The following is a 23,345-nucleotide window of genomic DNA, read 5'->3' as shown; positions in this document are numbered from 1 at the left end:
TAGGCCAAGAACTGCTCTGCCAGCCAGTTACAAGGAAACAGCCTCCATTTCAGCAGGCTACAGCACTGAGGGAGAACCACACGTGGCCTGCAGGTCTGAGAGGTCACCAGCTCGGTGCCACGCAGGCCAATTCTCCTCTTGCCGAGTTCATGGCTGGGCGAACAGGCTGGGTTTGTCAGCCTGTCAATGCGGCATTTCTTCCTGCTTACCCAGAACCCTACAGAACCAACCCAAAGAGACGCTGCAGATTTCACTGGGCCTGCTGCTTCCCAGGCCGAGGGCAGGCTCCGAGATGGCCATCTCCTCTCCTCCCCACACGACGCTGCCTAGGAGTCCAACGCAGAACAGTGAGGGCAGAGATAAACCCTTTCTGGGCCTTACTTGACACACCAGGGATGCAAAATCCCATTTAAAATGTGAACCAGTTAAACCATATATTTAATCGGTTACCCATCTCGCCATGTCACGCCGCAGGTGGGGGGGGCTACTCCAGCCAGGTCAGGCCAACTCTGCCACGCCATGCCTCGGGCAGGGGGCTGCTCTGCCCAGGCCGGGCCCACCGTACCGCACTACAGGTGGTGGCTGCTCCAGCCAAAATGGGTGCCAGTTAACCAGTTACCCCTTGACATCCCTATTACACAGGCAACTTTGTTTTCTGGGTTGAATTCACTATGTATCTTAAACCTATTAATGGGAGCTCCGTGGCCGGAGAGGAGACTGAGTTTTAATACAGCTACATGCAAAGGTAAACCTCTAGCCACGAGGCACGTAGGCCATGCCTTGGGAACGGGGGACTGTGGAAAGCGGGGGCTGTGAAAAGGATTCAGGGGTCGGAATGGACAAGCAATTGAATGTGAAGACCCAGTGCGAGTCTGCAGCAAAAAGAGCTAATGTGAGCACATTGGATGTGCAGACAGAGAACAGCGAGTGCAAGGAGGCGGCGATTTTACCTCTGAGTATGGCCCTGGTGAGATCAGTGCTGCATTACTGTGCCCAGGCCTGGTCTCTGTATTTTGGAAGGCTGTTGGAAAGCTGGCAAGGGTACACAGTGATTTGGGGAATGCAGAACATGCCTTACAGGGAGCGACAGAGTTCAGCTTAGCCAAAAGAAGATGAAGAGGTGACTATTACATGGTCTAAGGACCTTCACTGGGAGAAAATACCAGGCCCCAAAGGGCTCTTGAATCTAGCAGAGAACAGCAGGATAAGGCCCAGTGGTTGGAAGCTGGAGCCAGATGAATTCCATGAGAAACATGGCACACGTTTGTAAAAATGCAGGTGATCAACCTTTGGAACAAACTACCCAGGTGAGTGGTGGATTCCCCATCTCCTGATATCTTTAGTCCCCACTGGCTGCCTCGCTGGAAATGCGTTAGCCAGACAAGTCTCAGAGGGGGAGCTGCGTTAGTCTGTAACTTTAAAAAAAAAGAGTGGTGCTGTAACATCTTAGATGAACCAAACATGTAGATAGTATCATGAGCTTTCGTGGGCACAGCCCACTTCTTCAGAGGAGTGGAGCAAAAGGGAAAGCAACCCCAAATTTGAAGCACAAATAGAAGGGAGAAGGGGAGAGAAAAACCCACCTTGTCAATTATAGCACCTATGCTAAATGAGACTAATAGAGTGACTTCCCCCAAAGTTTTGGCCTAAAGAGAAATGTGATGTTCTACATTAGAGAGAGATTCTGATCCATTTCCTGCTTTGTGCAAAACTTGTTGAAGTAACTGGGAGCCAACCCAGCCCAGACAGGCTGCCGAGAGCGAATACAGACAAGAGCCCCAGCTGTGTCAGAAGTGCCACGGTAAGAACAATATTTACTGAGCACAAAGGTGGGGGGCAGAAATTAGATCACTAGCCAGGTCGCTGGCTGCAGAAACGAGCCAGCAAGGCGAGCTACAGTTTGCATAGTGCTGGGAAGATGTCCCAGGTGAAGTATTATGATTATCACAGATCAAAGACGGGCCACTTCTGACGACTACCCAGAACAGCAGCATATTAACAACAGTCACATCAGACCAAGGCATCATCTCATTGGCTCACATTTTAGGGGCTTTTTACTTTGCTATTTTCCTCTGCCAAAAAGCTCTTGCTAAAAGCTGCACAGAAGCCTGGTTTTAAACCTCCTTCGCCCACTGAGTTCTGTCCGTCCATCAGGACTCAAGGAGCATGCACGCTCGCTCTGGGAAAACGCCATTTCATTTGAAAATGGAATAGTCACACTAGAAAGAAAGCACAGATCTGCCAGGGAAGAGGAAAGCCCAGCAGGCAGCCAAGCGAGATGCAGAGAAGAGGGAAACATGATTAAAGTGGTGGTGGTGGGGGAGATGGGCAGGTGCACGGTGGATGGAATGGAACAGGGGAGAGGAGAGAAACGGGTGGGTGCAGACGTCTTTGCTCTGTGTATATTCAGCGCCTGACGCCATGACCTGAACTGCCAGGCACTCCGCAACACACACAAAGCCAAAGGGGCCGTTGCGCGGGGTACCAGAGCACAGATGAATTTGGTAGAGGGGAAAGAGGAAGGAACAAGTTTCCAAATACGCAATAGTGGGATTTAGGAAGGGCCTGGATGGGAAGAGAAAACCCCTCAGACCCGACTCCAACGTTGCAAGCTTTGGCCCTGGGAAGGGAAGCGAGGCTGCCAATGGAGACATGGAGGGGAGGAAGAATACTGGGCTGGGTTTTTGCCACACTGCCAGTCCTGTAGCTGTGTGGCAAAGGAGTCCAAGTGCCAACCTGCTGCTCTTTTTAAACATCCCTGGCCCCCATCCCTGGTTCCCAGCACGAGGTCTGCTGGACTAACTGCTCCCCGCTGAGCCGACCTGTGGAGAGCACACACGGTGCCACGGGGAACGAGGCCAACTTGCCACAGGTAAAAGGTGCCACCTCAGAGCATCATGTAACCAGCTGAGAGTCGTCCTCCACCCAGGGGCATGCCTGGATCAGCCTCACTAGCCACTGCCCTTGCCACAGCTCGCTCTGCGGTGTCCCGCTGCCTCGGATGGACAACTGCGTGTGGCGTCTTCCTCCGGCCCTGCGCGGCAGCCACCTCCCGCCTCCGCGCCTGACTCCTGCCCAGCCGCCCCCCCAATGTCTGAACGCCCTGGGGACCTGGCCTAGCAAGTCCACTTGGAATTCTGGGATGAATCCAGCGTGGATCAGGCTGGCAGGAAGAGGGACGAGGTGAGCTCACGGCTCTTCTGTCGCTGCTTCCCTGCAGATGTGCCCAGGTTGCCCCGTGGAGCAAGCACCCTCCGTGTTGAGCTTCTTGGACTGCTCCTGCCACTCCAGCTGCTCCTAGGGTATCACCAGCCAAACACTTGCCTTGGCCAGCAGACGAGACGCCCCTTCCCCTGCGATGTGCCAGACACCCCAAGGTGCCAGGGAAAGCACCAGCCGTTGGCTGAAAGCAGCCCACCCCGCTAGACTTCTAGCCCCTTCTCAGCGCACAGAGTGGCCGGGGCCAGGAGCAGGTCCGTAGGTGAACATCCAGCCACGATGCGATTCATGGCTCTCGTCATTGCAGGTCGATACAGCTCAGTGCAGACATCAGGAGAGTGGCTATGTCGAGGGCACTTGCCACGCCGGCATGCCCGATCCGGAGACACCAGCCCACAGGACGACCGATGCTGATCTAAACCCAACACACCCACCGCTCAAGCCACTACTGAGCCAGTGACACGAAAGGTCCCACAACGCAAGGCTGGCTGCCCAGGCACCACCTCCACAATAAAACAGGGGAAGTCTCCATTCTCCCGCTTCATCCAGACAAATCGGGGGCAGCCTGTGGGCACCAGACAGTCTGCCAGTGCAGCTGCCCACGGGGCACGTGGGGCAAACATCTTTACCCAGCACATTTTTTCTGTCAATGATACAAACGGGGGCCATAGACTTACAATCTGCTTCTGTTTTAAAGGCTTCACAGAGAAGCTGCCGTCCACGTGCTGTGGGGGGAAAAGAGAGAGGGGGTTAGACCAACTCGGTGGAAACAGCCACCACCACCACCACCACCATGCAAAGAACTCGGTGCAGAGCAGCCTGCTCACCCCAGCTCCCGGGTGCGGCTTCCCCGGGGAGACAGCCTGTCAGTGCTGCACTGGGCGCACTACAGGAACATGAGCCTCATCCCACAAGGACGCCGAGCTCTGCTTTTCCCAGCACTTGCCAGGCACCCGGAGCACGTGGCTGGGAGTCAGACCGGACTTGCAGATGGTCCCCACCTGCTCCCGCGAACGTGACTGCAAACCTAGTTCCTGCTGCCGCGCCAAAAGGCCGCACTGGCCTGACTGCAAATCCCAGACCAGAACAGCGTCACCTGCAGCCACGCAGCACATGACCGCTCAGCCACCGCTGGGCTCAGCGCTCGGATTGCGTCATCGAGGCCACGTGTGTTCCAAAGCTACCATCCACCAGGGTGGGGAGGGGAGATGCAGCCTTTCCTGTGGGGAAGCAGCCATGGTGGGGAAGGGCTGTCTGGGAGTTTGCCCTCCGAGGATCAAGTTCCGCGGGCTGAGAACACAAGCCAAAGGGTTGCTGTGAAGTCAGGAGGGGTCTGCTGGTGGGAGCGTAGCCTTACCCAGGGCCTGGGTTATTGCAAGTACAGCGTCCTGCAGTGTGTGGCGGGAGTAAGAGTCTCCAGAGCCCTAGCGACAAGAGGAAATACACCCCCCTTCCCTGCGGAGCTTCCCACAGCTTGTGTGGTCTCTTCACAGACCTACAGGGGAGGAAGCAATCCAAGCGAACAGGGACCATTGACGCTGGCACTCCCCAAAGCAGGACGCCGGAAGCACTGGCAGTAACTCCCGTCCTGCTGTGGGGAAGCGCAGCACAGAAAAGGGGCTGTGATTACCAGGGGAGGACGGCTCCCTCCACTGAAAAGCGGAAGCCAATGAAACAACCCCGAGATTGTGTTTTTTAACCAAAGTTGTTTTCACATTGGCCTGTTGCCTCACAAGCAAACCACAGCAGTAATGCAGTGAGATGGACTCTTCTTTTCAACCAAGACCCTGAAAACCAGCCACTCCTCTGGGCCTCCAGCAGCAAGCTCTGGGTATCAACTGCATATTGATGAGACCCGGACACAGGAAGGTACAGGGGCCAGAGAATGAGAAACCCGTCACGGACCGCCATGCCTCGCTGGGGGCTACCCCCGCACAAGTGGCTGTTCTCGTGTGATTCCTACACCGCGCCTGTAGCGCCAGGAGAGACATCCCGCTACTGGGGTCGTATCCAAAATGGGATGTTGGCCTAGTGATGTCTCTCTAACAGGTGATTTCCTGGTTTTTGAAGCTGCCGCTACATTGCAGCAGCTACTGCCTTATGCGTGTTGTATTGCACCACAGTCCATGAAAGCTTATGCCCAAATAAATCTCAGTGGGGTTGCCGGGTTAGTCTGTAACTTTAAAAACTAGTAGTCATCAAGTGGCACCTTAGAGACTAACAAAATATATAGACTCTTGAGCTTTCCTGGGTAAAACCCATTTCAGAGGAAATGGAGCGGAAATAACAGAAACCAAGGTATAGAACTAACAGCAGAAGTACCTATCAACTGTAAGACCCGTGTTAATGAGGCTAATTAAGAGGGCTGGATGTGTCCCATTCATAGCTTTTGATGCAAAAATGAGGAGGTTAAAGGAAGGAGAAATGGCACTGAACAACAATTTTGCCAATTTCTCCTGCCTGTAACACCCGCATTTTCATATAAAAAGTTATGAATGGAACACATCCAGCCCGCTTAGTTAGCCTCATTAACACAGGTCCTACAATTGACAGGCACTTCTGCACTGTGTGTTTTACATAAAAAAAACCAAACTCTTGGTTTCTGTAATTTTCACTCCAAGTCATCTGATGAAGTGGATTTTACCCAGGAAAGCTCATGATTCTATATATTTCTGTTAGTCTCTAAGATCCCAAACAAATCTGTTAGCCATTAAGGTGTCCAAGGACTCCTTGTTGCTTCTGCAGATACAGACTAACACAGCTCCCCCTCTGATACTGTAATGCATGGAAAATAACCCAAGACAAAGGGGGTACCTGTCCCTGGGATTAGACTCCGACCAGAGGCAGGGTTCTCTCGGCAGTGCCTTTGCTGTCCCTGATCTCCCTAGCAGTTTGTCAGGGCTTGCTGGGCTGCAGGAATGCCTCTAGCAGGCTCTCCATGCAGAATGTTTGCAACCCCGTGGCTCCCCCACAACACGACACTGGGGTCTGACTACCCTACAGGATGACTCTGCTGTTCTGTGTTCGCATGAACAGTCAGATGCTACAAAGATGGGCCCCATCTAGGAACTGGCCTGTCGAGAAAGGAGCTAAAAAGTCCTGCAAACCCAAGCGTGTCCTACTTGGTAATTCAGACATTTCACCAGTTTCTATCCTGCCACTTAACGACACCCGAGCCCCATCCGTTTAGGAGGCTGTGTCTGATTTCTGGCAGCGTGTCTCTCAATGCTCGGTTGAGAAGGCGCTCACCTCCCGTCACCCGACAGCCCCCCGCCTCTGCTACCACCTCAGTGCCTGGGCGTGTGAGATTCAATGCAACCTGCTGAGTGAGCTTGGAAGTAGGAGCTTTTTAAAAACCTGCAAAACAATTAACAGCTCGACAAGTACATTTCCGGACGCAGAAGCAAAAGGTGAGAAAATCAGTGCGGGCTGGCAAGAAGAATGGAGGTGAATGGGCGAACGTCGTACCAGGGGTATGGCAGCAGGAGGGGAGCCCATGCAGTGGGTCCAGATTCCCTATCCTCCTGGGTCTCCACCCTCCGTCCCACACTGGGCTCTGTGCTGAAGGCAGGGGCTGCGGTGCAGCCAGGAGACAGCCAAGTCTGGCAGTCAGGACCTGCCAAGGAAATCTGCCCATGCCCAGGAGCGGGCTGCATCCGGGGGGAGAGGGGAGGAGGACACATGGCTGGCAAGCACAGAGCAGGTGGGGAATGGAGAGGACACTCAGTCCTTGTGCTCAACCATGCGTCAGTGGCCCAGGCCCAGGCGGGATTCTGAGATCTGTCAGGCACCTTGCTCAGCTCTGGGAATGTCAGGGAGCCGGGTGTCTCCAGCTGGCAGGCAGGCGTGGCATGCTTCCCCGGCAGCTGAAGCCCCCTGGACCACCACCCTTACAATAGCTGGAGATCGTGGAGAATGACGGGTTCAGACCCCCCCCAAAGAGTCATCAAGACATAAGAACGGCCAGGCTGGGTCAGACCAAAGGTCCGTCTAGCCCAGGAGCCTGGTTCCCCACCGTGATCAATGCCGGGGCCCTGAGGGAGTGAACACAACAGGGAGCCATCAAGCGGCTCCCAGTCCCAGCTGCTGGCAAACAGCCTAGACCAGTGGTTCCCAGCCTGGGGTCCGCAGACCCCCGGTGGCTCGCGACGGTACTGCAGGGGGTCCGTGGAAAGTTTAAAATAAAGATCGGGCCCACTCTAGTGAGCCGATCCTCCTTTTTCTTTCCTTTTCTCCCCCCCAGGAGGGGGAGGGGGTCTGTGAAATTTTAACAGATTGAACAGGAGCCCGTATGCTCAAAAAGGTGGGGAACCACTGGCCTAGGGACACCGTTCCTGCCCATCCTGGCTAATCGCCATTGATGGACCTGTGCTCCGTGTATTCCTCAAGCTCCGTATCTACCCTGTGCTCCGTGTATTCATCTAGCTCCGTATCTACCCTGTGCTCCGTGTATTCATCTAGCTCCGTATCTACCCTGTGCTCCGTGTATTCATCTAGCTCCGTATCTACCCTGTGCTCCGTGTATTCATCTAGCTCCGTATCTACCCTGTGCTCCGTGTATTCATCTACCCTGGTATAGTCTTGGCCTTCACAACATCCCCTGGCAGGCAGTTTAGCCCTTGTTTTCCGGAAGCAGGAGGCCTCAGAACCCTGAGATCCTTTCTGCCTTGGATGGAGCGTGGGCAGCCCCTGGGCCGCTTTCTGGGGAGAGATCATGGCTACATTTCTGCTCCCCCCCCATGGTGCACGGGGGCTTGCTGCTGCCTCTCCCCAGTCTGTGTCACTGAGCACGCGGCGCTTTGAGCTCGCAGGCACAGACGGGGCGCTGGAAGCGGAAGCTGGTTTCTCACAGAGCTAAGAGGCCCCGTGGAACGTTGCACCTCCCGGGATCAGCCCCAGCCGAGGTGCCAACTCTCACAGCTCAGCCCCAGCAGCGCGGGGACCAGATTCCTGTAAGAAGGGCTCATTATGAAAACTGGCCACATGGTGCTACGTTCGGTGCCAGGAATGCAGAGCCAGGTTCATTTCAGGACTCCGGCTCGGGAAGCACAGGAGGCCGGGCGCCCTGCCTTGGGATGCCCACACGGACAGCGACGAGACACGGCCCACCTCTCCACTGGCCTGCGTACAACGACACCAGCAGCGGATTCAGTGCCAGCCATGCAGGCATGAAGGCAGCAGCAAGGGGAGTAGCAAAGGGCCTTTGGGGGGCAGGGGATGGGCAATGCTCCTGCACCGTGCCAAGTCACTCACATGGAACAAGGACCTGATCCTTCCCATATTCTCACCACCACAGTCCCAAAGGGTCCACTAGGGAACCTCCCCTCCACCACCAAACAGCCTGGCTCTGACCCTGCCACATGCTCCAGTGCTGGTCCTGCTCTCTCCTGAGTAACAGCCATGGAGGGGCAGCTCTCCGGGGTGAGAGCTAGTTTGCTCTTCCTGCCTCCAGGGGAATGTCGTTTCCCTTGTCCTAGTGCCAGAGGGCACCCCAGTCGGGCTCTCACTCCCTCACCTCCCCAGCAGGTCAAAGAGACTTTTCAGCCATATCCACGGTCAGCAAACACCATATAGGAATAAGCTGCCAAACAGAGGTTTCCTCCATCCCCACTGATTAGCCCCCACCCCTCCCTTTGAGGAAGATGGGAAATCTGGGGCAGGAAGGTCATGCGACTTGGGCAAGGTCCCCGCAAGCCCTGAGCAGCACCAGGCTTAGCCCACCAACCTTGCTGAACTCGGGGCACTAGTCCGTGGCAGCGAAGAAATGCTGCCCCTGAATCGCTCCCCCAGCCCAGCTCGCACCACCCAGACAACTGCCCTTCCTGAGGAACCTTTGGGCAGTCCCTCCACACCGCCACCCCAACAGCTGCAGCATGGAGCTGCTCTGCCGGCTGCAGCAGCTGCAATCAATGCAAGGGCCTGTCCCTGCAGCAGAATTCCCTGCTTCACGGGACTGGAACTGAACCTGGGTTAGGCCTGCCCTGTGGGCGGGACCAAGCTCCTATCACCATGTTTCCAAACTCAGCGAGCGCCCAGTCTTCGCGTACCTCCGGCTCCAGTCTGCACACGATCTGGTCTCAGCCACACAGCTGAGATCAAACCGTCACACAGCAGAGGCCGCGCTGCAGACACACTGTCAGGCTCTGACCATTCTACCAGACAGCCTGCCTGTGTATAACCACCACACTTACACACTCCGGAGGCTGGAAGGTTTCCAGTCCAGGAGCCTGCAAGTGGCTGCTTGACCACCGCAAGGCTGAGTCCCGAATACAACTGGGGGGGTAGGGAGGGATGGACGGATGTTGCCTATTAGGGTAGCACTGGAGAGTCCCAGTCGGGGACCAGGAGCTGGCAGTGCTAGGAGCTGTACAAGCGATGGACTTCCTGTCCAGGGGGCTGCGTGGACACAGAAGAAAGGGCAGGGCTCATTTACCTTTTCAAATGCAGCCAGGAGAACGTGAGCGTGGCCCGTAACTTCAACCACTACTGGAAGGAGAGAACAACACGGGTTAAAACCTCGAACGAGGCCGGCACTTCCCAGCCCCTCCTCCCCCCAGAGGGAACAGAATGGGGGTTATGCGCCTCCCTGCCATTGGGGGGGATGGGAGGGAGCCATGAAATCTCTCCTATTGCCCCATGAGACCAATCCTCTTGGCTTGGCGTGTGCTGGGGAGGAGGGATTCAGCGTGAGGAATGAGACAGCTCAGGTTATGACTGGGAATCCAGCTGTTGACAATCCCATCCCATTTCCCACTTTCATTGGCCCGTGCTGCATTTTAATCCCACTCTGCAGCGCCTACGAGCTCTCCCAGCGACGCTGCCCAGGGATTCAATCAGTGGCTGCGCCCCGGGGCCGCTGGAGGATGGTTTTGTTCCCTGGCCCCGTCTCTCCTCTTGCCCCAAAACAGGTATCAGGTTTGGCCCCATCCCACCTGGAAGCCTCCTCATTTTTCCAAGAGTAACCAGCCAAGCTTCCTGCCCTGCACACGTGGCTCCTCCGATGCTCAGGAGCCAGGCAAAACCAGCGTGTTTTAGGAGTCAGGCTCACGATTCCAGCACTGACATGGATTCCCGTAACCTCTTCACCTTGACGCCTGGGTTTTCCCCAATGACAACTGGGGAGAACGCAGCCCGGCCAAGCAATCAAGGCACGTGGAGGAGCCGCGAGGTCAAGTGTTTATCTGCCTTTGGTTCCACACGTTGGCTGGCTAGGGACGCCGGGAAGGCTTTGAATGACCAGTCAGCTCCCAGGGCAGCCATGGCCGAAAGAAATGACTCCCTCAGCTCACAGGGAAGGGAGCTTCGTACTTCCTGTGCCGCCCCATTGGTCGGATTCTGGCATAAAAGGGTCACCCGCGAAGAGGGAACCTGTGGACTCTGTCAGAGTGACCCCGGGCAGGCACCAAATGCTCCCAAAGCGTCTTCGCAGGCAAAGTACAGCCAGCAAATGTAAGAGCGTGGGGGAGACCAAGGGGCTGAGCCCCTCCCTGCCCTCAGGGAGGGGGAAACGAGTCCCAGGGGTCTCTCCTGCCAACAGGCCAGTGTAAATTAGAATCTGGGCTGAAGTTAACGCCATTGCTCTCAGCAGCCGTTCAAACACCAAGATAGAGACACAAGGACCCAAAGGGGAACGAGGCCTGTTCGTTCAGGCAGCTGGCATGGCCAGAACTAGACTGTCACATTTTGCACAGACTTGCCCCTCCCTGAACGCTTTTGAACTGGGATGGACCTGGACCTGCTCTGTATTCTCAGCTCTGCGCAGAAAGCTCGCACCGTCGGGCAGCTCTCGGACTGACGGCACTTCTCATCTGCTGTTACATTTCATTGAATGCGCTTGCCTGCAACTGCGCAGGCGATCAGAACGCTTATGGCTGGCTCTCCCCCGTTAAAAGGAAAGAGACGGGCCCATCAGAGTCTCTCAGATCCCGCTGAAGTATCAGCTACTTGTGTGCGTTGATATTTTTGCCAGGAAGGGATTTAAAAGCAATCGCTCATCTAGGTTATTAGGACTAGGGATGCAAATGGTTAACTAATACCTATCATTCTGACGGGGTGATGCACACGGTTAACCGGTGGGGGCCACTCCAGGCTGACTTGGACCAGCCTGGGCCGGACAGGGGGCCATTCCAACCCAGCCATGGCCAGGAGGGCCCTGCCCACCCGTTTAATGTGTTAACCCCGTGTTTCTCAAACTGTTGGTCCTGACCCCACTCCCCTGGGGGAGGTCGTAAGCAACTTAGAGGGGGTTGCAGTATCACAAAGTTTGAGAACCCCTGGGTTAGCCAATTAAACAGGACTTTACATCCTTAATCAGGACGGATTTACAGAGTTTATTAAATCAACGGGAGTGCAGCACAGAAGTCTATTCTCAAAGCAAACCCCAGACATGAGACACATTTACATCAAAGAAAATCAAATTTCTTTACGCGTCTCACGAACAGCACCTGAGATTACAGCAACGGCCAACATTTTACAATGCCTTTTCCTCATGCCACATTATGCCTTATCGCTCAACTTGACGTTGGTTCATTATCTTGGGATTTTTCTCCCCTCGTTTTCCTTGCCATCAATTTCTAGGCAGTTTCCCATTTGGGGCTGTCATGCCCTAGCACAATGCTACAATGTTTGGGCTAGAAATAGAGTAATGCTCAATAATCAGTTGGTCTCCAGCTTTGGAAGAGTTTCCAAATAAGCTATGGTGAAATCGTGGCCCCACTGATTAACAGGGAAAGGACTGGCTGAGGGGAAAGTTGACCTAAGTGTGTCCATTAACGGCTGGCATTCAGAAGGACGGAGACAGACACACACAGCGTGCAGAGAAACAAACCTCTGCAGTAGGAACGGCAGTCTAGATACTATATCCGTTAGCCAGCCCTGCTTTAAAAAGAAAAGCAACGGATGTTTTTAAATGGCTGAATGTATGAAAATTCAATAGAGAAGAAACCGTTCTGGCAGATCGTCCAGTAGAGCCGAGATAAAGCAGCTCTCTGAACTAATCAGGGGTTTTCAACATTCAAAAGTTGGATTTCATGGTAAAAACAAATTTGATTTCACAGTGATTTGAACAGCGTGGGAGTATTAGTTATCACCTAAAGGTCTCACCCAGCTCAGGGCCTGTCTGTATTAGGCACTGCCACTCAGAGGCGGAAGAATTACTATCCCCATTTTACAGATGGGAATGGAGGTGCGGCGGGGCGAAGGAACTTGCCCCAGGTCACACTAGCAGTCTGTGGCAGAGCCAGGGGCTGAACCAAGCTCCAGCCTAGACTCTCTCTCAAAATGAAATCTGAGCATAAAAGCCAGATCTGACTCCTATCTGGATCCCGTTCCCATGGAGGCTCAAGTCACATTCCTGGAACATTTGAAACACAAGGAGTCTTTAAGCTCCACCCTTAGGTGTTTGGCAGTAGCCCCCCTATGGCTATGTCCACACTGCAAGCCAGGGACATGAGTCCCATGCCTGCATACACGACCTCATGCCTGAGCCAAGAAGGGTACAAATAGCAGGGTAGCGACAGCGGAGGCATGTCTGAGTTGTGCTGGCCCTGAACCTTCCTGACCCTGGTGGGTACGTCCTTGGCACAGCTCACCCATGCGCCTGCCGAAACCGCCCATGCTACTGTGGCCACACTGCTCTTCATGCTCGCGGTAGCTCGCAGAGAGCTAGCATCTGCGACAGGGACTCAGCCCGAGCTCACAATGCAGACAAGGCCTCTCAGGAGCATGGCAAAACAACGGATGAAAACACATCTAGCTTACCGTCCCCTTCATCCACTACGGCTTGGATCACCACAGGGAACACGCCACGGTCCAAATCGAAGTTCAGCTGAGAGGAAAGAAAACAGGGTTTCAACACGGCCTACGTCACGCCAGCATCCAAACAGGTGTAAAAGAAAGGCCCCGGGATGGGGGCAGGCCCCGGGATAGCGGCTGAATCCATCCGCCCACCAGAGAAAACGTTTGTCTTCCAGAGGGAAGCAATATCATGGAGGTGGTGATTACACAGGAAAAAACAGTGAGCAGACCAAGGAACCACAGCAATTTGGATTCACACAGTATTCGCTTCCTGCCAGTTCACATATCCAAAGGAGCCCGTGTGTGATTTCCAGCTGCACAACGTACCTCATGCTATTAGTGCTGCATCGGAACGGGAGGCTACTGTAGTAGTATTCTGTATGTAGTGTGGCAGATTTTGCTTCCTACTTTTTTTTCTTCACTCAGCGCACAACCTGTGGAACTCCTTGCCAAAGGATGTGGTGAAGGCTAGGACTTGAACAGGATTAAAAAAAAGAGCTAGATAGATTCATGGAAGTTAGGTCCATCAATGGCTATTAGCCAGGTTGGGTAGGAATGGTGTCCATAGCCTGTTTGTCTGGAAATGGGTGACAGGGTTGGGATCACGTGAGGATTCCCTATTGTGTTCCCTTCCTCTGGGGCAGTGGTCACCAACCAGTAGATCCGGAATTGTGGGCGGGGGGTGGAGGGAGTTTGCTGGCTGCTTTTAGAAGCGATGCACCTGCCTTAGCCCCACTGCAGCCACCACCCAGAAGCCACCTGAGATAAGCAGTGTCTAGCTGGAGCCAGCTCCGAGCCCCTGACCCAGTCATGTACCCCTCCTGCATCCCCTGCCCCAGCCCTGAGCCCCTTGAACCCAAACTCCCTTACAGAGCCTGTACCCCGACCCCCCTCCTGTACCCCAACTCCCTGCCCCAGGCTCAGCTCAGAGCTCCCTCACACTCCAAATCCCTCAGCCCAAGACCAGAGCCTGTGCCCTGATCCTCTGCCCCTGCCTGGTGAAAGGAGGGAGGATGGAGTGAGCAGGGCAGGACCTCAGAGAAGAGGTACGAAGGAGGTGGGGCGAGGGTATTTGGGTCTGAGGTAGGTCCTGGATTGCACTTCAATTGAAAAAGCGATCTTGTACTTAAAAAGGTTGAGACCCCTGCTCCAGGGCACCTGGCATTGGCCACTGTCGGCAGACAGGACACTGGGCTGGACGGGCCTTTGGTCGGACCCCATCTGGCCGCTCTTGTGTTTCTACAAACTAAGAATCACAAACTAAAATGAGTCAAAAGCGAAAGGCTCTTGCAAAACTAGCAAACGTCATTCGGGGACGTATTGGCGGGCGTGTTGCGAGCAGGACGTGAGATGTCATTCCTCCACTCTACTCCGTGCTCCGCTGGAGGACGGCGTCCAGTCCTGGGCACTGCGCTTCAGGAAAGATGGGGACAAATGGAGGGGAATCCAGAGGAGCGAGCCAACAATCATTCAAAGGCTAGAAAACGTGAGGTGCGAAGAGCAATTGAAAAAACAGGGCTTGTTTAGTCTGGGGAAGGCAGGGAAGGGAGACAGAACCGTTTTCAGTAACAGGAAAGTGAAATTATTATTTTTGTCCACCGAGGACAGGACAAGCCATGGGCTTAAAATGCAGCCAGGGAGGTTTGGGTTGGCCTTTAGGAAAAACTTCCTGCCTGCCAGGGCAGTTAAGCACTGGAACAAAACGCCTAAGGAGGTTGTGGAATTTCAGTCAGTGGAGGTTTTTAAGAACAATTAGACAAACACCTGTTAGGGATGGGCTATCATGGGTTCCCAAACTGGGGGGCGTGAAGAAATTCCGGGGAGGGGGGGGCCGCGAGGCAACCCAGCCATCCCCCCCCCCCCGTCAATCTCACCCCAACTTTTGCTGCTATTTTTTGGGTTTCTCAAAAATCAAAAGGGGGGGGGTGTGACGCCAAAACGTTTGGAAATAATCCTTAGTCCTGCCTCAGAGAGCGCCTATGGAAGCCCTTCCAGTCCTGCAGTTCTGTGATTGGCTGACCGCAGGGAGGCCCTACGTGTAGCGTACAGCTTTTGCTCCCTGCTTTGTACCTCAGCACAGTAACGACAGGCTACGGCCTTTTAAAAGCGTGTACTTCGGCTGGGAATGAACCACCCTGCCCGTGCCACAAGAGTAACTCGCGGGGCCGCACACAGGACGTGACAGCGGATTAGCTCACAGCAGCAGCTCAGTAAAATGGCAAGCTGGCATAGCCCTTCCGCCTGAACGCAGCGCCCCCCGGGAACACAGCGCATGGGTTTTCCTCTCCTGCCATGTGGGAGCAGAGAAGGGTCAGAAACATGAATTTCAAAGCAACAGCAGGCAGGGGCAATTGCAAGTCTCACGTGGACGCGCATGGCGTAGGCCCCAAAGCTCCTATTGCCTGAATGCCACATCGCACTTTACGAATCTCGTCAATCACAGACAACAGACCCTTAGAGGATTATCAGCTGCCAGGAGTGGCGGTGGCTCAGGATTCTTTTCCGGAGTCACCTGGAACTCCTGCCTCGGTTTCCCTGCTACAACGTGCGAACACGGCTAAAGAACTCCACTGGCTACGGAGCTCTATGTAGCCGCAGGCAGACACTAAACCGCGGCGTCTCTCGTGCTCAGCACCAGCTCCAAGGAGCTGTGCAGCGTGAGAAGGCACCTGCCTGGGGGAGGGCAAGAAACCCAGCCCCTGCGGTTCTCCAGGCTGGGGTGCCCCACGTGCTACCTCTGGGCTCCTCATGGGCAAGAAAGAAGAGCCCACTGGCTAAAGATGGGGCTTCGTGAGGAACAGGAGATTGAGTTTAGGGATGTAAAATCCCATTTCATCAGTTTGCTGCTTGAACATTATCTTTAACTGGTTAACCGCTTAAACGGGGGGCAGATGGGAGCACCCACCTTGGTGCTCCAGCTGGGCCTGCCACAGGTGGGGGGCTGTTCCAGCCCCTGCTGGTAACCGTAACCAGGAAGCACCAGCCGGTTAACCATTCACATCCCTAATTTATTTCAAGCTGAACAAGAGCTCATCGTAGGTCAGACTCTCAGGAATGCCACATCCAAGGCCTCTTCCTGCGCTGAGCCTTCCACAGTTCAGAAGACGTCAGCCCCCATCTCGTCCTACTGCCCAAGCACTGACTGGCCAGCCCTCTCTCGCCCGGAAGGCAGAGTCACAGCCTGACGTGCACCGCGGCTCTGACCCAGCCACCCGAGCAAGGCTCGCAGGCACACCGTAGAACGCCGCCACCATGTTCCCATTGGCAGACCAAGAGTTCTTCCCTACACATCAGGATAATCACCACTGTTCTACAGAACAGCTCCCGCGTTCCCTTGGCCCCCTCTGGGGTAGTCTGAGAAAAGGAGGTCCAACGGGTGACAGGCTGCATTTGCTGGGAGAAAGGATACACGGCTTAGCACCAAGAGCTGCTGACCCAGGCCTGTGAGGTATCTGAGTCCTCCAACACCAACCACATTAACAGAACAAAGCCCCAGATTCCTAAGGAAAAACACATATGCAAAACATTCCCTTTAGGCCACCTTTCTACCTCCGAAAGCAGCAAAACAGCCTCACATGCAAACACCCTTCCTCTTTGCAGTCCCTTTGGAAAGCCGCGACGCCACCCACATGCCACGGGCCAGGAGCCCCTACTCCTGTGTATCACCCCAGACAGACCATTTGACGCTCCCTAGCGACTCATCGACTTTGCCTGCAAACAGAACCAGAAAGGACTGGGATGGGCAATACGCTGCTTTCAGACATCACCGCGAGCTGGGAGTTGTCTGTAGGGTCCTCAACATTAGAGCTGTTTGTTGCATCTGGAAGGACTAAAGGAACCAGCCTTCTGCTCTTGCTGGCAGTTGCAAGCAGCGCTGCGGGTGACGTTACACCGTGAGCCCGGGGTGCAATTCCCTGCCCCTGCTACCTAGATCTGTAGCCTGTGCAGAAGCCGCAGAGCGATGGCTGAGCCCTACTGAGTACCCACCCCCGGTTTCACACAAGTCTGCTTCTGTTGGGCCTCCCCAGCTGCGCTGCTCTTGATACTAGCACTAGCCCGATAAGCACTGGTGTGACGGGGGAACCACACCCCTAGCTCGCAGTCAGTCTCTCTCTCTCTCACACACACACACACACACACACACACACACCAGAGATGTTCCAGTGTAGCAAATTAACAAAACTGGCACGAAGGTGACTGGGCGGGGGAGGGGGGTGTCTGCTGGTTCAGATGAGCGGGCCTGGGAAACAGCGCACACAGGGGAAACGGGTACGCATGAGTCTCAATTAACATCTGCCCAGTTTTTCCAATAGGGTAGAAATGGGCTTGGAACAACTCTCTGCACCCTGCTGAATAATGTAGTCAAGACACGTCCTGAACGCAGACCCTATAGCTCCTCTGCCCAGGGAAGCAGACAGGGCCCCTGGGTAGAGGTGGAAGGGGCCAGCTCAGCACTCCCAAAAGGGGCGGGGCCTCAGGCAGAAGGGGTGGGGCCAGAGAGAGCCCCCTCCGTGCACCCATACTGTATGCTGCCCAGGGCTCGGATGGCAATTTAAAGGGCCCAAGACTCTGGCTGCTGCCACTACCACAGTAGCAGCCAGGAGCCCCGGACTTTTGCCAGCCCCATCGGCGGGCCTGCCTATGCCTTTAATGCCATGGGAATAGAGACCAGAGACAGCAGCACAAGCTCTGCATTTTCTAACCTCGCCACTAGAGTCTTCCCGCAGCTTCTTGGCAAGTGGCTGACGGTGCAGCTAATAACGTGAAAAAAATACCTCCAGCCTGCCGCTTTCTTCAATAAGTCCTAGGCCTCAGTTTGCCAGGCCAGGGCAATATCACAGGCTTTAATGGTAATCTATTCACGCCAGCTAGATTGGCATCAATTTCAGCCTGTCCTCCCCACCGCCCACGAACCAGGAGATCGGCTGAACCGCAGGCAAGAGCAAACAAGGCACCAGTATTGACACACACGAGTTCGAGCTCAGACAGCAGTAACTGCCAGGAGGGGTTTACATTGGCGATGCCTGCTGAAGAGGAACACATGCCAGGTGGAGTATTAAAGGAGGCGGCCAAACGAATGGGCCAGCGTTTGTTCAAGCAGAACCGTCCCCCAATCTTGGTTAACATTAACGAGATGACCCATGGGGCATTGGGTACAGTAAGCAGCACAGAATTTGGACTCATCTTAAAAAAAAATATATCGCAAGGCAAATCCCCCAAACACTGGAAGTGTGAAGGTTGCTAAAACACCCTCTACTCTGTCCATTGCAGGGCACGAGTCAAGGAAGCTGAGCGGGAAGAGGAGACCAGAAGTCCTGCTGACTGCAGCCAGTCTGGGCTCGCTGGGATTTATGAAATAGGGATGTAATAGTGTAGTCGATTAACTGATAAGCAAAAGCTTATAGGTTAATGCTACAGACTACACATCCCCCCCCCCCCCTCCACTCAGACCATGCAGTACATTTTTTAGCAGGCTGGCCAGCAGCCCAGCCTTGCACTGGGTCTGGGACCTACCGCTGCTGTGACACTGCATTTAAAGTGTACTAGGAGCCAGGCAGCCTGGGTTCAGTTCCAGCTCGTGCCGGGTCTAGGAGCTTAGCCCCTCCCCCTGGACAGGGGCTGCTGCCTCTATATCAGAGGCAGCAGTGCAGGGCGATAGGCAGCCAGTCCACTAGGGGAGCTGCTTTTTAAATGGGCTCCCTTTGAGGACCAGCTCTCACCTGGCATCCCGCACTGCTTTCTCTGATACAGAGGCAGCAGCATGGAGTGGCAGGGGGCTCCTCGGGAGTGGGGTCGGAGCACACTGGCTTCTGGTCCCACCCCCAGGGACTACAGAGTAGTCGACTAACCGATAAGAATTCAGGAGGTTAATCGACTATTCAATTAACCGATATTTAACATCTTTATTATGAACCAGGCTCTGAGAAGGCGTATTGAAATGTTCAGCCACTAGGTGGCACTGGCTGTCACATCGCTTGCCTTGGCTGGTGACAGCCACAACTGGCAGTACACAAAAGCCTCTTAAGGAGATTACATCTTCTCTCCCCATGCTGAAAGCTCTGTGGCCTGTCCAAACCTGGTACTAAAGCTAGACCTACCAGTAGCCGCCCTGCAGTGCAGCACATGACATTGAGGCAAGGACCTTATGAGGACCTTGAGGTACAGACTCCCCACCCCAGGCCTTCCTAACAACTATCAGCTTTTCCTTCCTCTGTCTAGGGGGACCAGATGTCCCGATTTTATAGGGACAGTCCCAATATCTGGAGCTGTGTTTTATACAGGTGCCTGTTATCCCTAAACCGGTCCCGATTTCACACACTTGCTGTCTGGTTCCCCTGCTCAGATACTTTATCCTGCAATGAAGTCACTACCCATCCGCAGCACTGTGGGATATTTGTATCAGCGTCAAGGCCGTTAAAGACAGGAGGTTCATTTAAATATGGAAACAAATGAGCCAACTGGCACTTTGAGCGAGTGGTTACAAACCTCCAATTTAACATCTGCAACAGGCTGCACAACGTACTGAAGCCCCAAGTCCATCGCAAACGTGGGAACGAGGGGAAGAGGATTATGCCTGCTGGGGCTTCATGTATCTGGGATGCTGGCAGAACCATTAGCCCTCGCTGTAGTTAATCCACCTTCCCAAGAGGTGGATGATAGGTCAACCGAAGAATTCTTCCACCAACTGACTGCTGTCAACACCAGGTTAGATTGGCTTAAACCTCACACCCTGAATGGTGTGGTTTTCACACTCCTGAGCCACGTAGTTGGATCAACTTTTCCAATACAGACTTGGCCTTACTCCAAATTTCCACTACAAATGCATAGAGCCACTGTAGTTGGTACATTGCTCGTGCATGTGCATACTTGTACCCTTGTGGTGGCAATGGGCGTACACGGCAAGATACTTGTACCGACGCAGAGTGTGGTGCACCCTGGGTAGACATCTCACTGTCCAACTCACCACCATCTAGCACACTGTATTTTGGGAAGTCTCGGCAATGCACGAGGGGGTCAAGACAAGCAGCACAGGAGCGACTGGGAGCCCAGGGTCAACTTCCTAGTTGGCCGCTGTCTCCATTCTAGAACCTTATCCGTATCCCAACATTTTTGCACCTTTTTTTGAAATTCCACAAGTCCACACGGCCCTCGTTGCTGTCCACTACTCCGGTCAGAAGCATGGCACCTGCACTATTGTCACAGGCACCGCAAAGGACGCCAGATCCTGCAGAGTTTGTAGAGATGCAAGAACTACTGAAGGACCCTGGACAGCAGATCTGCGTGGGCCACGGCAAGAACCAAGTCGAGTTTGTTGGTGGCATTTGTGGAGCAGCTGCAGGAGGTGGAGAGCTGCTTTGGGCCCTGAGAAACAAGCACTGTCTGGTGGGACTGCAATGGCAGCAGAACTTTCAGATGTGCAAGGCCACATTACTGGATCGGAGCACTGAGCTTGTCCCAGCCTTCCATTGTAGGGACACCAACAGGAGAGCCGCCCTGGTGCCAGAGAAGCAAGTGACAAGCACAGTGCAGAAACTTACGAATGCCAAATTTCAATCTGGAGTCAGGAAATCCACTGGCAAGATTTCTGCTGCTGGTTCGGGGCTGAGCCCCCAGGCCCAGGAGACGCAGTGTATCAGGCAGGAGTGTGTCGCTGGCCTGGGCAGCTGTATTCAGCCATGGAGAGCTGTACGGTGCAGGTGCTAAGATAGGCAATCAGGAAAAGGAATTGCAAAAACGTGCTGGGCTTTGAAAGGGGGGAGGCTTCTGGTGTCCAGGACACCTGGGAGTTGACAATGATGACCAATCAGCCAGGGTGGGGTATTGGACAGCTGCTGGAGTACCGCGAAGGTCGACATAAGTAACACCATGTCTACACTCGCGCTGCATTGATCTAAGTACAATAACCCTGGCTCTACGCTGCTCAGGGAAGTGGTGTTACGCTCTTGGCATCCCGGGATACTTACATTGGTGGGAGACAAAGTTAAGCCCAGACACATGCCCAACTAGATCCAGGTATGTTGCCTTGCATCACTAGCTCTGCAGTGTAAACCAGGCCTTAGTTATTTTGCGGGAGAACAGAAAATTGGGAAGCTACAACTCTTCTGTTGCTAGTTTCAGTCTAATCACTGCAGAGGCCAAATGTCCCAGGAAATATTTATCTACAGACTTCCGAGAAAAACTTTCAGATCTCAACTACATAACGACACTATTGTGTATCCCCTCAGAGCAGCTGCTAATAAAGGGCTTGTGACTGCTACCACTTCCTGCCTCAGCTCACTTTCAAAACACTGAGATCATCCACAGGGAAACGCTGCATCTCTCGCTAGCCACTTGCAGACCACGTTTTCAAACTACCATGGTCTGTGCCAAACAGTCCTAACTTATTACTGATCGTTGGCTAAGGGGTTGCTGAAAGCAGCTCTTAGGTTCCTGCTCCGCTTCCTGCTCCAATCTATTTCAGCAAGAGCAGCGATACCATTTGGCACATTTAGTGGAGAAAGCACGGCCCAGAACCACGGTTGTTTTGGAATCGGGATCGGCACACTGTCTGAATTGTCCCCCAAAGATGGTACTTCACGTTCCCACGTGACTCTGTAGAAGACACTTTCAGCTCTGCAAGCCTCTTCCTACAGTCTGCCAATGAATCAACACACGTGAAGACAACATGGACTTCGTAAAGTTCATCCTACCAACCAGCCCAGGCAATACTGCTTTCCATTCCGTTGTCTGGAAGCGGGGCTAGGTCCCATACAAGTGTTACATTGGGCAAAAGCACGCCCACCTTTTTTTTCCTGACAAACCAATAGCGAAGCTGGCAAGCAGCCTACAGGGCTTAAGCGTATGCAGCTACACAGCAACGCACCGACGACGGACAGAGGAGCAGTTAGGAACATCAGCCACACATGTTCTTGGGTACGAAGAGGAGAAGGGAACACCTGGAAATCCCCCTCTGAGCCATGCTGCCGGTGCGGCACTGGTTCCCAAGCAGCGCTCCCTACTACGAAGCCAGCTGCAGACCTGCCAGATGACACCGCTGCCCACGCAACACAGCAGCAGAGTGGAGCAGCAAAATTTGGTGTGCAGAAGGGATGGGAAGGGGGTTTACAGCATAGTGCTTCTATAGCACCAAACGGCTCTGAGGGCTTGCCCCACAGACGTGCAGTACATCATTCGCCCCCACCTCTGCGGGCACACAGCTGTTTAAAGATGAGCTGCAAAACTTTTGCTAAGAGTTAAAAACCTGTTTGCACAATTATAAGTGGCTCTGGCTGGTCCAAGACGCCAGTAGCAGAGGAGTCGAACACATTTGCTTTTCTAAGAGGCTGAGGAGCGTCTGGGCTGCTAACATCCCGCTTGCTTCGGCAGAGCGAGCAATGAAGGGAGCGAAAAGCAGGGCTGGGAGCGGGACAGGGCTTTCAGGCCGCAGCAGGCGTACTTGGGAGGTCGTTTAGTGGCAGAGAAGCCGGGACGCCTGAGCCCAGACTAACATTCTATTTGCTTTTTTGACTGCCGCTGCACACGGAGTGGATGTTTCAGAGAACTAGCCACAATGACTCCAAGATCTCTCGAGAGTACTTGTAGCTAAATTAGTCTCCATCATATTGTATATATAGTTGGGATTATTTTTTCCAGTGTGCATTACTTCACATTTATCAACATGAAATTTCATTTGCCATTTTCTTGCCCAATCACTCAGTTTGGTGAGATCTTTTTGAAGCTCTAGACAGTCTGCTTTGGTCTGAACTCTCTTGAGCAGTTTGGCATCATCTGCAAATTTTGCCACCTCACTGTTTACCCCTTTCTCTAGATCATTTCTCAAGGATTCTTTCATTTCCTCGTAAGAATCTTCTTATCCATTCAATCCCAAGCAAAGCTTCCTGAAGGCTAGTCATAAATGCTCACTTTCCCAACCAACACAGCTTCAGTCAAAAGGAAACATGAGTTCTTTGACACCCCTGAATGAGCCCAGATATGCCTTACAGGGTCAATGACCTCGGCAGCGTCTGTCCAAAGGGCTGTAGTGAATTTTTAAATCAAGATCTGAGGGATGCTTGTGTAAAATATCTGCTCTAGTGTAAATAGGAACAACTGTGGGGCAGTTCTCTGGCTTGTTTTACTACATGATCGCAGTGGCCCGCTGTCCCTTACGGCTTTGGAGTCAATGAAGACATATGCACCCACATCACTACTCTAACACACACAGACTAGGGGAAAAAACCACACACAAACACCCCGATTCCCCAATAGGGCCCCATGAGAAATGGAGTACTAATCCTAATGCACAGCCCACCATGCAAACCAGAATTGCTCTTTTCTCTAGAGAAGATGAG

At 53.7% G+C, this 23,345-nt stretch overlaps 1 protein-coding gene across 4 annotated transcripts in view; it reads right to left on the bottom strand.

Annotated features, from left to right (window-relative positions):
* The window catches only part of MGRN1 (mahogunin ring finger 1), a 70,478-nt gene that overhangs the window by 12,334 nt on the left and 34,799 nt on the right, over positions 1-23,345 (bottom strand). For 2 of the 4 annotated variants that reach the window (XM_075899121.1, XM_075899123.1), the window contains exons 6-8: positions 12,979-13,045; positions 9,653-9,702; positions 3,897-3,944 (exon numbers count right to left, since the gene is read on the bottom strand). In XM_075899121.1, the coding sequence (XP_075755236.1) occupies positions 3,897-3,944; positions 9,653-9,702; positions 12,979-13,045 (165 nt within the window). Of the gene's footprint in view, positions 1-3,896; positions 3,945-9,652; positions 9,706-12,978; positions 13,046-23,345 lie in introns of all 4 variants that reach the window. The other 2 variants (XM_075899120.1, XM_075899122.1) reach the window with 1 other exon arrangement.

Source organism: Pelodiscus sinensis, chromosome 16 (assembly GCF_049634645.1).
Source record: "Pelodiscus sinensis isolate JC-2024 chromosome 16, ASM4963464v1, whole genome shotgun sequence".
In the NCBI taxonomy this organism is placed as follows: domain Eukaryota; kingdom Metazoa; phylum Chordata; order Testudines; family Trionychidae; genus Pelodiscus; species Pelodiscus sinensis.
Note: the sequence above shows the minus strand (reverse complement) of the source record. Positions and strands in the feature narration are given on the sequence as shown.